Source organism: Aphelocoma coerulescens, chromosome 4 (assembly GCF_041296385.1).
Source record: "Aphelocoma coerulescens isolate FSJ_1873_10779 chromosome 4, UR_Acoe_1.0, whole genome shotgun sequence".
In the NCBI taxonomy this organism is placed as follows: Eukaryota; Metazoa; Chordata; class Aves; order Passeriformes; family Corvidae; genus Aphelocoma; species Aphelocoma coerulescens.
This window is the reverse complement of record NC_091017.1, coordinates 52,422,863-52,438,530: the sequence shown is the minus strand read 5'-3', so window position 1 is coordinate 52,438,530 and position 15,668 is coordinate 52,422,863. Positions and strand designations below refer to the sequence as shown.

Here is a 15,668-nt window from a genome sequence, read left to right as displayed (position 1 = left end):
AAGGGTCTTCCTCATCTTCATTGTTAGGACTATCTCTGGGAGCATCTCTAGGAACTGAGGTTTTCTCCTTTCCCATTTGGAACAAAAGTCCCCATCTGGTTCATCTCTCCCTGTCCAAACTTCTCATGAAATTACAGCAGCGTCAGCATCTGCTTATTGCTTACGAGTTGAACACTCCACCCCCCATATCTTCATGAAATTACAACGGGATACTCTGATATATCATAGCTTCACAACAGACTTTCAGCTTTAAGCATCTCCTCTCTCTCTTCCCTCAGGTTTTCAGCTCTTCACAGCAATAAAAGGGTTAATCTCACCTCGGCCCTGCAGCTGTGGTCGACCCGACCTCTGCGAGGCTGCCCACAGCCCTGCTGGGGGGGTCATCCTGGAGCCGTGGCCCGGCCCGGCCTGGCCCAAGCAGGGCCTGGCCGGGCCCGCTGGCCCCCGCACGGGGCCTGCAGCCACCTGTCCCAGCGCCGGAAACGAGAGAGAGCTTGGGGAGGAGTTTGTCTATTCTTAAGGGTGGATCACAGAGGCGGCCACAACTTTAGGTGGCTTAAAGAATTGTCCATATTCAAACTGGCCAGCTGATAGGTTCTATCAGGTCCCAGAGGAAGCTGTAAGCACCCCTTAGCAAGGACATCCCTTCCGGGACTATGCTTGCTAACATATGACAGAAATAGAGGAAGAGAGAGATTGCATTATTTGTCCTGTGCAATACAATGAGTTCTTGACAGGGATGAGAACAGAAAGCACAGACTTGCCTATCCAATCTTCAGCCCTTGCTGCTTTCCTGAACATCCTCTCCCAAAGGATGAGTCCTATGAATGTGTCCAATAATATTGGCTAAAATAAATGGCTGCAAAATTCACTGAAGTTGTTGGACTGATATTGCAATCCCTTGGAGAAAGAGAAACTAAATACTCTTCCATTCAAGGAGAGCTGGAATAGTAGATGATACTGTCCAAAATCACAGGAGTAATAGGAAAAATAAAGAAGCCCATACATAATGGCTAATAGGAAAAAGCCCCAACACCCCAACACATAAAGGGTATGGAATGTCACTAGAGGACTGCTACTGGAGGAGGACCTGCATCTAGGGTTTTTTTTCATTAAGAAATGGTATAATTAATTCAAATTTAGCAGAGTTTCATGGGAAAAAAAAGTTTCACATGGGAAATATGGCTCATTTTCATATTACTGGGATTTTGAGTAAATAAAGTTCAATTTTATAGAGCATGGTGAAGGAAGTAGTGTGTTTTATCTGGGGTGGGGACTGGCTGCACAAGAGTGAGAGCACGAGATTCACTATATTAAGGAAACACGTTGTCCAGGTACATTTCTTTTACAAGTGTCATGACAACTAAACAGAGGCACTAAACAGTGAGCATTTCTTCACAGCCGTTACCACACCAAACACTGGCTGGGCACAGTCTGTGCTCTGCAGTACCACTTATTTTAGGATAGACTGCCTTTCCTCATCCTCTGTAACTGCATTTGGGAACAATAAATAAGTATGAATGTGTAACATTACCATAAAATAAAGCTTTTAGATATGATGCACTGTGTAAAGTCATGGCAAAAACACAATTTAATGTAAGTATTGAATAATACTCTGAAGCATGTTAATACAAAAGTTTGGTTGATTCAATGTTGGTTGAAACATCATGACAGGATAGTGATGCAGTATGCCCAGAAATAACCCATAAATGTCAACAGTAGAATTAGCAACCTGTGCTTGAGCATTTAAAAATATCACAGTTGTAAAGGTTAGGGGGAAGAATTCTGCTTATATATTGGGCTTTATGTTGTCCTCAAAGTCATATTCTGATGCTGCTGTCTTAGTCAACAGTGGCCTCTGCCTGAGATACTCATCTTGCAGAATTAAAACAGTCTGTGACCTCACCTCAGAATACTTTTGTTCATCTGAAAATATGCATCCAGAATGGAGAAAGAGAAAGAAACCATAAATAAATGACATCATCCTTGCTTTACCTAATATTTTCTGCTAGTGTGTAATAATTAACAATTACTAAGGGGTGAAAGAAAACTAATCCATTCCTTGGAAAGTGAAGTGCTGTAATGACAAACTTTCTGAGCAACCTTGGCTGTCCCAGCGCATTCCAGGCAAGATGAACAGTTCCAGAGACATCAAGGGATCAGGTTATACTGGAACAATGTGCTACAAGATCTGCACTTTGAACTGCATCCTTTGAACAGGAGGGAATGGGTCATCAAGGTAGCTGCTGAGGAGCTGGTGAAGATGTTCCTGCCAGTTCAACCTCTTCTAGCTGGGAGGTGGCCAGATTCAGCTCAAGTTGAAGTTATCGAAAATATATAAGGATTTTGGTACGCATTACCCAATTTCTACCATTTTCACCAAATTAAGTCGGAAAGTTATTTATCAGGTAAACTACCCTGAGGATGAAAAATACTTCATAAATGACAGTGAGAATTACATGACTAACAAATAAATAAAATTTAAGATTTTATTTGTGCTCCTGAAGCTTGTTTTCAAAGAGCAGAGATAATCACACCTGTAGTTCTTCTCCAGTGTTCTGTGTTCCACACATTACCATGTCTTACATCTGCACAGAAAAACACAGCTCTGCACACCAGAATTTTTATGAGGATGCTGTAAGAAACTTTATTCCAGATGCTGTTATCACTAATCCCACTGTAAAGCTGCAAACCCACCTGGAGCTTCTTTACTCTTTGCTATAGTGAAGTGATTGATGGTAAAATTTGCTCTCTAAGCATTTGTGATGTCTAGTTTGCAATATTGGGTGACATCTGTATCTTCTGTTTCAACATTTTTGCTTCTGTTGTGTACCTGACTTGAATATTTTTTCTCACACGTGTGTCAAATGAAATCCAAAGGATGTTTCAGTCTGTCTTATTCCAAATTTCATTCAGCACTCACCCCTCTATTTTACCGTCACAGGGATTTGGGAAAAAGTGTTTAACAGCATCCACCTCTTACTTTTATTTGACCCTGGTAGGTCTCTCCATGCAGCCCGGGACAACCTGCAAACTCCAGGGTGTTGACTCCTCTGCTGTTTCTGTAGTCATATTAATTTCACTATTAGCACCAGGTGAAAGGTTTGTGACTGGTTAAACTCTGCATTGTGCAGTGAGGGTGAGTGAAATCTAACAAGGCAATGGATTGATCCATTTGAAAAAATTAATAAGAGGAAGATTTTTTCAGAGCAGATAATTAAAATGTTCTGTTGCCACATGTATATGTATATGTATATGTATATGTATATGTATATGTATATGTATATGTATATGTATATGTATATGTATATGTATATGTATATGTATATGTATTAAAAATGATTGTCCTATTTTTCTTCTTTAAGAATTTTTACTGGATTTTTAAGTTGTACACAGGCATTCAAAGAAATTAAAATCTCCAGAAATGTGATTTTCCATGTCATGTATTTAGTCATGTCTAATAAATAGTGTTTGAAGTCATGAGAATATTTAAATGAGTAACCTTATAATTTTCTCCTACCATATCTGACTTTTCAATTGAGATTAAATTATATTTTTAGCATTTCTCCCGTTATCTGGTGCACAGAACATAACCCAGTCTAATGTAAAACAGCAAATCTAATTCATAAAAAAGAATAAAGAACAGAGACATAGGTAAACATCATTCAGCTTCTGGGAAAGTGCATTTCTGGAGTGAGAGATATTCTAGTGGAGCCCATGTACAGTGATTGTGAATCCTGCTGCTGGAAACTTCTTCTTGGTTTCTTTATTTGTACACCATAAATTCTATTTCTACAAGATATTTTAAAAGAATGGATTGGTGATTATTTATTTCAGTCATCTCCCATGTTTTAAATTTCTGTCTCCATCCTGCAGTTAAATGCTTATGTCGTAATAACCCAGGAATAAGTTTGAAGGTACTTCAAATATTTTTAATTTGAGAGGAAATATGTACTGTAAGACATGAAGTGTTTTTCAGCTTAGTCCTTTGATAGTCTGATGTGCCATAAATCATAGAGTGTGTTAGCTATAAATATAATATGCAGTTTGACAGCTTTGCTTGATTTTGGTTCCCTAAATGATTCTGAAGGAATAAAAAGAATACATTTAGACAGGAGCAAGAAACTCCAGCCTTTTATTTGCCACAATTTTGAGAATGTAAATTGTGTTTGTTAATGAACAACATTAGGAAAATCAGCAATGAGGAACCTTTCAACTCTCTGACAAAATTTTAGACCTCATTAGCAAAATCCTTTCCTTTCCCACTCCTTTAGTCACAGGTAAAATCCCAGGCTAAAAGGGCTTATTGTTCCCTGATGTAAAAGGTAGTTCAGTTCTGACTGATTTTTATTGTCTTCAGTTTTAGCTGAAACATTGACGCTCAGAAACATTGACAAAGTCAGTGGTGTGCTTTAACTGGGTACAGCTCAGCCATGCAATTGTATGTATATTCCACCAAGACAGCTCACAAACTACTTGCAAAACTTGTTCTCCTAAGACTCTTCAGAGGCAGTCATCCCACATGGTGAAATATTCTCTGAAGTCACTTAAAATGTGATGATCACATTAAATGAAATAAAAAGCAAGCATCAGCAGTCTTGTCATCTGTAAGAACACAGGTATCTGACGTTCAGAAGCACAACCAACATCAATGCTCAGCCTTAGTATGGCTCCAGCTGAAGTCAAAACAAATTGAATGGAAGCGAGATCAGCTAGGGAGTTTATTTTATGTAAAATATAAACATGTTAACAGGAGAAAATACTGTCTTCTTATGTTACAACCTTAATAACCAACATGATTTTTATCTTACAGTTCTTCAGGTGGCGCAGGGTTCAATTACATGTACATGATGATTAAAAAGAGCAGATATTCATCTGTACACATACACTGAGTATTGTGCACTGTACTAGAAATCCAGTATTTTTATATGTCCCCAATTGTGTACCTCATAATTTTACTACCTCTTATTCTATTTAAAAAACTAGCACAAAATTTAAAGTAGTTTTATTATGATTGCATCATTTTGACAAGGTAGAGAGGGACTATATATTTACAAACAGATAGACATATTCAGAGCCTCTGAAAAAAAACAATCCATATTTCATCCTCTTTCTTCTTCCTTCTACCCTACAGTCATACAGGATGTGGTGGCTTTACTCCTAAAGCATCGTGATAAGTTATGGAGTTTGTGTTAGGTGTTTTCTAATGAAAGCCACTGAGACGAGAAAATTGTCTCCAGGAAAAGCACTGGAACCTATAACATGGTTGCCATGATGTTGCTCCTGCTGTTAGAATGAGAGTTGAGAGAGGACTAGGAAACAATTTAGCACGTGGACAGAGTCTGGCGTGAAACATTTCAAACATGAACACCATTGCAAATACAAAGCTGAGGTTTAAGCTCAGCCTCTTCAAGGAATGTATATCTATTAATAAGATTTTGGGGAGCAGGGACAGAGGGGTTGCAAATACTCATTAATTATCTACTGCAGCAAGCAACACGTTTTGGTGAACTGCAAGATGTCTTCACAAAGGGTTTACTCTTGCCACTTTGGAACCCTACAAGAAGGGTCAGGCTTATCTAGAGGATGGAGGTTAGGAAGCTGCATGTCAGTCCAGCTTCTCCCACAGACCCACTGTGCTATTGCAGAAAAGTTACTTACCCTTTCATATTCTTACATACAGTGAAGTTGCCACCTGCAACAGCCTTCATCAGAAGCATTAGGCTGTTTGTTAAATTGACTGCTGTGAATGGTACACAGAAGTTAATTTATTTTACATAGTACAACAGTCCCAGTCTTGATAACCAAGTGAAACAGAATTTATTAAAGAATTATAGCAACTTTGAGACCATAAATAAAGGGAATTATTTGCAGTTTCATAATAAATCAGTCAGGCAAAGCCAGCAAGCAAACCTCCTAGAGGGTAAAGAATCATTAGTATGTAAAATGGTGTGGGTTTAGCAAGATGGTCCCATCAGGTGGGCACATACCTCCCAATAGGTGTTATTTGACCCTGTATGCAAAAGAAGTGTGTTATCTGAATAAATCTTGTAGACAGGCTCAAGCAATCTCTTTGAAGTAATGCATATTAACTGGAAAGAAATTAAATGGGTGTCTATCGAGGCAAGGCTTGCCAAGGGCTATTTACATAGTAAGGACCATGTTAAATTGAGAAGAAACACCTCAGTATCAAAACAGATGCAACAGGAAAAAGTCCTGGTCTTTTCATTGATCAAAGAAAATACAATATCTAAAGCACTAGGAATAACCCTTGCATTAACAACACAGAAACCCAGTGACTTTCTGATATGGACACCACAGATGCTGTCCTCTAAAAACCATAATTTTACACCAGCATTTATCTTCCTTCATTATCTCTTTGCTTTATATTGGCCCAAGTGCAGAGAAAAAAGATGCAAAGATTTGCTCTCCTTGCCAGCATGCACACAGTGGCCAAGAATAAATGTGGTTCTTCAGATTATTCACACTTGAGACTGAGCAGAGCACTGATAAAATGGCAAAGAGAGCGATACCTGTAGTGTTGGCTGATTGACAGTTGACTCTGTGTTTGGTAAAAGAGAATTTTCCTGTAAGAACTGGAACTTTTCTAAATTTTAGTTATTGATAACTGTGCCACAGATTGAAGTATTACAGTCATCCTCTGATGGGTTAGCAGGCAGAGAGTAAAAAAGAGACTGTGAAATGTGCACTGAGAGTGCAGCTCGTCAGGTACTGATATGTGTAGCAGACACAAAGTAAATGCTGCATCCTTTTTAGATATGAACAAATATGTATGAAAATGCTTGGGCTTTCCAAATTTACAAGCCAACTAGGACTACAAGCCTAAAAATGGAAATTGAGTTGTAACTAGAGATTTTGGATCACAAGCAAACAGCTGCAAAAGCAGTAAGACAAAGGTAAAATGTTACGCTGATCGGAATTTCACAAGATTGACGTTGCTTAAAGTGCTTGGGTTGATTACATTAAAAAAAGTATGTAAAAATTAAAGCAAAACAATATTACCACATAAGTTATACAAGTACAGTAACAGACCAACAAAAGAAAAATAAATTAAAACAAACCCTTCTAAAAGACACTAGCAAGGAATAGGTACACAGACAAAACGTTAAAATTTCTAGTATTCATTCAGCTGTAAGACACTGTTCACAACTATCAGCCACATGCAGCAAAAAAGAGATAAAACAAGAAATGTCTGCTGCTGAGAGGCATCAAATCCCTGGCAGCTGCAAGCTGTCAGCTCAGGTACCAACTACATGATGCTGGAACAGATGAGTGACAGAAATGTAATGTCTGAAGACAAAAGACAGGTTGTGGTATCACTTTAGGATCCATCATCTAAGGTGAATTTCAGTTTAATTTTGTTAGGTCTTTAATATCTTTATTAAACCTGATATGAAGGAAGTTCCTACTGCTTCATTTTCTTTACTCTGACTGCTAAAGAAACAAGACTTTTAATATATTATCAGGTACTCTGAGGTAACTAAATTGTTAAAGTAGAATTGACAGGAGTAATTTTGGGACTTGATTTCAAAAAGGTGTTCTGTTTCATTGGTATGTCTTTTCCATTACTCTGCTCTTCTGCCTCCCTCTGCTGTGTCCCCTAATTAGAAAGTCCATAAAATTCCCTATTCTGGGAAAAATAAAATTTGAGTTCTGAGCTCATCCTCTAAGATAACCGATTCATCAGCACTGCAGTGCTGTGAAAACACAGCACAAGACAAAAATGTTCATTTTTCTAAGTAGAGAACTTAGTAATAAGATTTATAAATGGACAATGCATCTCAGCAACAGTGTGGGAAACAATTGGAAAACTTCAATTGTTGTTAGACCTAATATACGTAGAACCCGACACCATAAAATACAGTCATTTTAGGGAAGTACAGAATATTATTAAACACCTGTGCTAGTATTTTGTTTTCTAGATGGTAGCTGAAAAGCTTTTATTATCTTAGGTATTTTTCCATTCTTTCATAGGGGACTATGCATATCTATGCAAATCTAGGCATAAGTGTAAGAGAAAAGGGATTATGCTTTAATTAATCAACTAAAATACTTTATACCATATGATTGTTCCTGTGGGGATCCCAATCCTGCAAAACTTGTGTGAATGTGCTTAATTTGACAAAGAAGAGTTCCTCTGCCTAGACTGGCACTATTCATACAGCTGTGACAGACATCTTTTGGACTGAAGTCAAGACATTTAGCACACTGGAGACTAGATCCAATTTATAGAATTGTGACCACAATTTTTTTAATTAAAAAAAATGCTCCCTAGTTTAGCTAGTGTTAGTATAAAGTATGTATTCTGTAATTTTTCAGAGCTGATGTCAGACTACTGATGTTGGACTTGTATGATACTAGTGCTGTGATCTTTTCATGGGCCAGCATGAATTAAAAATGCTTTTTCATACTTTATGAAACGGCTTATTCTAGTAATTTTACTCTCAATAACTTACTGCAATGATCTGTATGTTTTACAATCTAAGGCTGTCTTGCAGTGGAGAAAACCAGAGATTATTATCCTGTTCTTTAGCATATAAATATTAATTCATACTATTAACATTTTAAAAATCAATTTTCATGTAAGTCAATTGAAATAGGGAAAATGTTTCCTAAAATTGACCTGATTTAAAAATTATTTTTATGAGAAATTACTTTTCATATAAACATGAGTCCTGAAGATTCAAATGATGCCTTAAGAATATCTGTTTTGTTGAATCTTTTAAAACTACAGAATACCATAAGAACGTTCAGCAGTAAACTGCGAAATACAGACTTTTGGACCAGCACTGGTTAATGCTGATCTAGAAAGTGATTTCATTCACAGTGAGGAAACCTTACCCACTTAAAAAGGCCAGTAATTATTGTTATTTTTATACAGAAATTCTGAATGCTTATAAATAAATCAGTTAAAGAAGGATTTGCAGGTTTAGCTTTGCAGTGGAAAAGATCCTGGGTTTCAGTGGGAGTTGAAGTCTCCAGTAAGATGTCTGTCTTCTGTATTAGAGACAGAACATTTCATTCTAACATCTATAAAAGAACAAGAGCTGCATCCTAATTATGCTTCTCTTGAGCCTGCATACCAGCCTTCATTCATGTGAGTGATCTCTGTAGACCACTACTATCATTCACTTAAGTAAGTCCTCCAAGGTTACATTCTATGTCTGTTTTCTTGCATCAGTATAATAACATGATAAATCACAAATAATCTTAGCTGAAAAGCCCACTTCTGTTTCTCATTCAGTGTAAAGTGCTACATTGCCTTAGTTTACAAAATGGCCATTGGTAAATCCAACTGAACTTCAGATGATGTTACAGTAGAAGCTACTTCATTTTCACCATTATTTCACAAAAGATATTTCACATTCACAGTAGAGTACAATGAAAACATTATTCTCTTTCCTACAGAAGACTAAAATATGAGATGTAGCTGCACTTCAAAAGCCATTTCTTGAAATGGAGTGTTGGCCATAAAGTGTCAGGCAGGCTTCTTAAAGAAAAGGACCAAAACCAACATTGTCTAATAAATACATAATGAGCGAATAAAATATAACAGGTAGAAATAAATTTTGTGAGATGAGAAAATTTCCTTACTAGAACCAACTGTCAGCCCCCATGAAGACAAGATGAGTGTTTTTGCTGCTGATGTCATTGGAATAGGACTTTGGCTACTGAAGTTCAAGAACTGTATAATGGAATGAAAGTGTCAAACTGAACAAGGTAGTTACCCAGCATTACCACTGACTATCAAACCATTCTTAATCCCTTCTCATACCCTATTGATACTTTCTTCTACATTTATTCTTTGCCAAATTCAAGTATTCCGGTGAATTTGGAAATTTTATTAGCCAGTGCATGACAAGTGCCAGCCAAATTCACCCAGGAAAATCACAAACTAAGACTTCCATACTAGTTTTGAAATCAAGCACTCCAGATCCCTTTCTGTTTCTGTGGTGACAAAAACTCTGTCAAATATGACCAAAATATTAAGGATGATATATACATGATAGCATGTAAATTAGTGGTTGTTATGTATTATGTTTCTAAGAAATGGACTCTGTCTTGAGAAATGAAAATGGGAACTACAGATACTTAGAAAATTGCAGGACCAAGCTGTGTTTTTTATGTACAAACAACACTTATTTAAATGACTGGATAATTTCGGTCCTGATGGATATGTTGCATGTGAGCAGTGTTGCAATCTTTGCACACTCAATCAAAGTAAACAATCTATGATATCATTTTAACAAAAAGGTAAGATCAATCTTTATAAATGTAATTTATCTCTGTATCATATGTGTCATCTTACTCTCTTTATTCCAGTGGTCTATAAATTCTGAAATCTCACCTCATATGTATTACCTCATGATGAAGTGACTGAACATACAGAACTACTTAGTTCCAGTGTAATTTAAATCCCTCTATGTGAATTTTAGGTCTGTGGTTATACACTGAAAGTTTTTAACAACGAAAATTGAAATTATTTTTGAAGAATATCTTTTCTGCAGCAGAGTAACAAGTAAAAAGATCCCCTATACAACCACAACTCGAATCATCACGGAATTGATTTTTTTCCTTACACTTAAAAGGGGTAAGTATATGTCAGGATGTATTTAAAGGAATGCTTTGTAAATCAACACACTCCAAAACCATTTAGAAAGTTTTAAATAATTTTGCCCTAAATGTAATGAACACTTTCATATAAAATACTACTCTAGCTGGATTGGGTTTAACAGCTGACATCCAAACCTTATGGTCTGTAAATGTTAGTCCATATAAATTCCACTAAAATCTGACTTCAATTAGCTCTTCAATCAGACTTAAAAACTACAAACAAACCCCCCTCTCTAAAACAAAGTTCTGAATGTCAAAAATGGACGGTTATAGTCAACATCACATAGACCATTGAACAGGAGACAGAGTGTATCGTTGTTCAACCTTCCGAGCTGTGGTCTGTGTAAAAGTCAGTTCAGGGCAGCCATCACCTTCTCTTACGTGCAGCATCATTGTGCGCAGTTATCAGTTTGCCAAGTCACTCTCTTGACTGATAGAATAAAATATAGCCAGACTCTGAATTTTTTGATATATCAGAGGTCAGACCATAGAATTCTTCAATAGCTTGAGCATCTATTTTCTGCAAAATAAATATTTTTTTTTAATATGCTGTTAGATAAAACAAATACCAAACACAGATTAAATGACTGTATGAACAGAAATGACAAATTCAATTATTTGTTTAGAGGCAGCAATTAGCAAATTCTGTTTGCAATTTAAGCAGTGAAAGGGTAATATTTAGGGGCTGAACCTTGCTGATCTCACGAAAGTCATAGGCATGTTTCTGTCACTGAACCTAACTGAATTAGGCTTTTTCCAATAACAAAGAGACTCCTTGGAATGCAGTAATGAACACTGTTAAAACACATAAATATGACCATGTGATCCCATCTTTCTCAGATTTCCAGAAACCTTCTTCAAGACATGCCCCATCCAGCATCTCAGTGCTTACTTTCCTTACCTCTTAGGAAATCAGACTCAAGACCTCAGTTTTGCCAATGACATAAAGGGTTTGCATAAGAATGCATTTCAGAATCCTTAGACAGAATCTGTAATAGCTGTGGGACAAATTCTACTCTAATCTGTATTGAGGCAATCCCAGATCAACAGCACAATTCAGACTTTCTTGTAACTTCCCTAATTTTCAAAATTGAAAACTCCATAGCAATGCTAGCTTTACCTAGTTCAATTTTGCCAAGTGATAAAGTTTTAATGGATTAAATTGATTTTATTAGATATAGAAAAAATTCAAAATTAAACACTTAAAGTCTGGTATTAAAAACATTTGATGTTGCTATGAAATAAAAAAAACCCTCTGACATTAACAGAGCACAAACTACAGGATTAATAATTTTGTTTACAATCTTTCTTCCTAACAGAGTTGAGCTAAATATTACATTATAACCAAACTGTGGCTTTGCAGTTCTACCCATCTCTGCCCAGTTCCTGATCAGAATCTTAACCCCAAGTAGAGAAGCAAACATAAACACAAAAGTTGTGCTCATGACCTTCAGCATACTGACCTCTACAATGTCATCATCAAACAAGAGCCAAAATCCATGACTTTTCACAATAGTAATGTAATGCCCCCGATTCGGTCCACTAGAGAGCAAAACAAAAACCCAAACCACAAAATATTAGAAAATACTACTGAGTCCATTTTGATAAGTCACATTTCTTTATGAATTCATAATTATAATTAAATCTTATGAAAAACATAGTAAACCCACCTGTGGTGGTACACTAGACATTTAGTTGTTTCACCTTTTCATTAACTTGTTGCAAGGCTCATTTAAAGCTAAAGGTGGTGTTTTCACCTGTGCCAGGACCATTTGCAAATTAACCTATAGAACACTTAACAAGTTGCTCATGGTAGGCAAAAAATATTTTTAAAACTTTATGGATGAAGTATAGGGGGGAAAATTGACTAAGGTGATCTGTTGTGGGGCCTGCATGCTGACAGTCTCTGGCCCTCACAGAGTCCTGGCTCCCAACTTTTTTAAGTGGTCTCATGAGGAAGAAGATAGTTTCATCAATTTAAACTAAACTTTTGACTTTTGGAGACCTGAGACATTATTTCTTAAACAAGTACAGATTTACTATTAGGGAGGTTGGCCCAAGACACATGCAAGTCAGTGCAGCAGCAGGGTTTAAGCCTTGCCTCCCACTCTCCCCACATTTGGTCAGGGATGCCCGCCCCTGCCCTTGGCAGTATCTGGCAATAGCTTGTGGTACACATGAAAGTACATTACCTTCCACAGTGAACAACAACAGCTACCAAGTCGTACATCCGATCTAAGTTAACGGCATCGCCAGATGTGTTGAAGAGACGTAACTCCAGAGGAAACACTACACGGTAAGACAGCTTAGTATACCTGTGCAATTGCTCCATATACTTGAATCTCTTGAGGTGTAAGGCAAGAATCATTGGCAGTTTTTTTACTCTCATCCTGTGAAACCATTATGAATGCATATGATTAACACCTGACCAGTTCAAAGCCATTCTCTCTTCCCTTAATAAGCTAATGTCCGCATTATAAAAGCACTTTGTAAGTAGTCAACTAGCAGTAGCTTCAAGACTAAGACACATGCCTTTAAACCTGTCTGCAGGTTCTCTGGTCCACACAGAGAATGCATTTGGGATGTAAGGCTTCTAGGTATCTAAACAAAATAAATATCAAGGAGGAAGTTTGTCAGAGCCCAGAAGGGACATGGTGAAACAGTCTGCTCTTTGCTTACCTCTTTTGTGCCTCTTGTTTACTGCAGCAAGTTTCACAGTAGTATTTCTGTTCACTACATAGTGTCTCTGTGTTACTGAAGTCTCTGTAAATAAATACAGTCATCAGTTCTTTAAGGATATACATTTGCCCCACTTGAGCTGATGAACTGGAACCCAAGAGACACACAGGATCAAATCTTCACCCATTCCAGTTTTCTAAAGCATCTGAAGCAACTGTACTAGAGTTTGCAAATGGACTTAGGGTATCTGGCTGCTATGACAAGTTGTATTAGGAGCTGAGGCCCTTTATATGATACAAATGGAGGGTCAGGTATGTCAAAAGGGGACCTATATCTGGTCTCTCACACATAAAGGGGCTGCCCCGACTTGGGTATAGTCACTCAATCCATTCAGTTTCTTTTAAAATTATTTGCAGAATTAAGCAACTTCACGTGCACTTCTGTCATCCCCAAATATTTCACATTTTATGGAGTTCTTCTGTAAGATAGGTTTGAATTGTCTTACACAGAAGAAATAAATTGAATTTCCTGCATCCTCCAACCTTTAGAACAGTCATCCAGATGTTTTTAGATTATATCTTTTCATTTTCTAAAAAAGGAAAGAGACAGCTGGTATAGAAAATTTTGTAAATCCTGATCAAGTAAATACACTCGGAGATATTTCTGGATTGAGCTTTTGAAGTGACAAAGGCAAAGGAAGGCTGGTTTGATAGCATCTTTCAGTTCACAGAAAAGATTTGTTGGAAGCCACAGTGCTGATATACTTTGGAGCGGAATTTTAGGTACCTGAAAACATTTAATTGTAAAAAAAAACCCAACCTAATTATTTTTGTCACCTCTTGTGTTACATTGCAGCTGAGCAGGTGTTTTGAGAACTCTAAATGCAGATATAAGCACCTATCTTCCATTTTAAACCCATGGGTTTTCTTGTGACTTTGGGCCTTTAATAGATATATCAGAATTCCAGAACTGTCTTATTGATTGCCCCTACCTTGTACCTGACAGCCTTCTGAACTTCAGGCAACTTCAGACCCATTCAGACCCAAATAAATTCCATTCTACCACTGCAGTTCACATTAATGGAGGCTGAAGCCGCACTGCCTGCAACTTCAGCCTGCTCTCGCAGTAGGCAGCACCAGAATTGTCTTACAGGGCAAAGGGAGGACTCTGGATCTTCCTGACATCATCACTACAGGGGTAGATGGGATATAGTTTGTTACAGCATAGATATTAGGAGTTAATTACATAACTTCATAAAAGTTTAAGGTTGACAGAGCACGATGAAGCACTTCATATGACTGCATAATATTTTTAATAACTCAGAATACTTTTACTGATTTATTTTCTTTATATGGTCTTAACACTGATGAGAAAGTGCTGAAATTTAGGAAAAATACATCTTTTGGAAGATTAGTTACAGCTAAGCTTTGATCACAAGTATAATTTTTTTATCTAAAAGAAAAATAAGGCATTATCACTGGGAAGGATTTGCTTCAGTGGTAAACACTGATCTCAAATATCTGATTTCACATTTGAATTTAAACACAAAATTAACTGAATTTAGCCAATTCCTCTGAAAAACATGGTAACCTTTCAGGGAATTGTAAGTGAAGAGCTGACACTTTAGAGAACATCAGAGATGAGTTACATGTGCAGGGAAGACTCAGTAGAATGTGCCTGTGAAAGTTTTAGGTCTGCTGTTACAGAAAGAGTTTGATGTTTATTTTCAAAGCCTAAAGTCTCAATTTTAGAAAAAAGCAAACAAATTTGGGAAATTTATTAGTTTTCTTTCCACCTCAAAGTGAAGCAACGGAAATAATATTTTTCTAACATGAAGAAACATGTGCAGATGGCAGAAATTTGATAGATATTGATTTGTTCTATGCCAAGTCTCCCGTGAAAGTTAATTAAATTCAAAGAGGTTCTGAATTCCTTTTAAAATGTACTAGTTATCCTGATGCTATTAATATCTGTTATTAGTATTACTTAGTAGAAGTAGTAGTAGCATTTATTTATTTATTAGTAGCATTATGGTATCTATTAGTAGTAGTATTAGAAAAAGATATTTCACTGAAAGAATGGTTAGGCATTGAAATAATTGCAGTCAGTAACTCTTTCAGCAATTGAGAATTTCCAGCATGGCACTTTAACAGATGTTAAACAGTTAAAAACAACAGATCATTGACTGGAGTTCACAAAGTCTGCATGGACCAGAGCCACAGACTTGCAGAACTCTTCTCTAGACAGGCAAAACTAGTTTCAAGATATGACTAACTCTCTCCTATTCCATTAATAGTCCAATCTGCATTCTGCTTATATGTTATTTTAGCAAGGCAAAGAAATTTTTAAATACA

General features: G+C 36.8%; 1 protein-coding gene across 2 annotated transcripts in view; it reads right to left on the bottom strand.

Moving 5' to 3' along the window:
- Positions 1-4,697: 4,697 nt before the first annotated feature.
- USP46 (ubiquitin specific peptidase 46) overlaps positions 4,698-15,668 on the bottom strand; it is a 34,392-nt gene continuing 23,421 nt past the window's right edge. For both annotated transcript variants that reach the window (XM_069014120.1, XM_069014119.1), the window contains exons 6-9: positions 13,315-13,398; positions 12,828-13,025; positions 12,099-12,177; positions 4,698-11,155 (exon numbers count right to left, since the gene is read on the bottom strand). In XM_069014120.1, the coding sequence (XP_068870221.1) occupies positions 11,054-11,155; positions 12,099-12,177; positions 12,828-13,025; positions 13,315-13,398 (463 nt within the window). In that variant the 3' untranslated portion in view covers positions 4,698-11,053. The remainder of the gene's footprint in view (positions 11,156-12,098; positions 12,178-12,827; positions 13,026-13,314; positions 13,399-15,668) is intronic.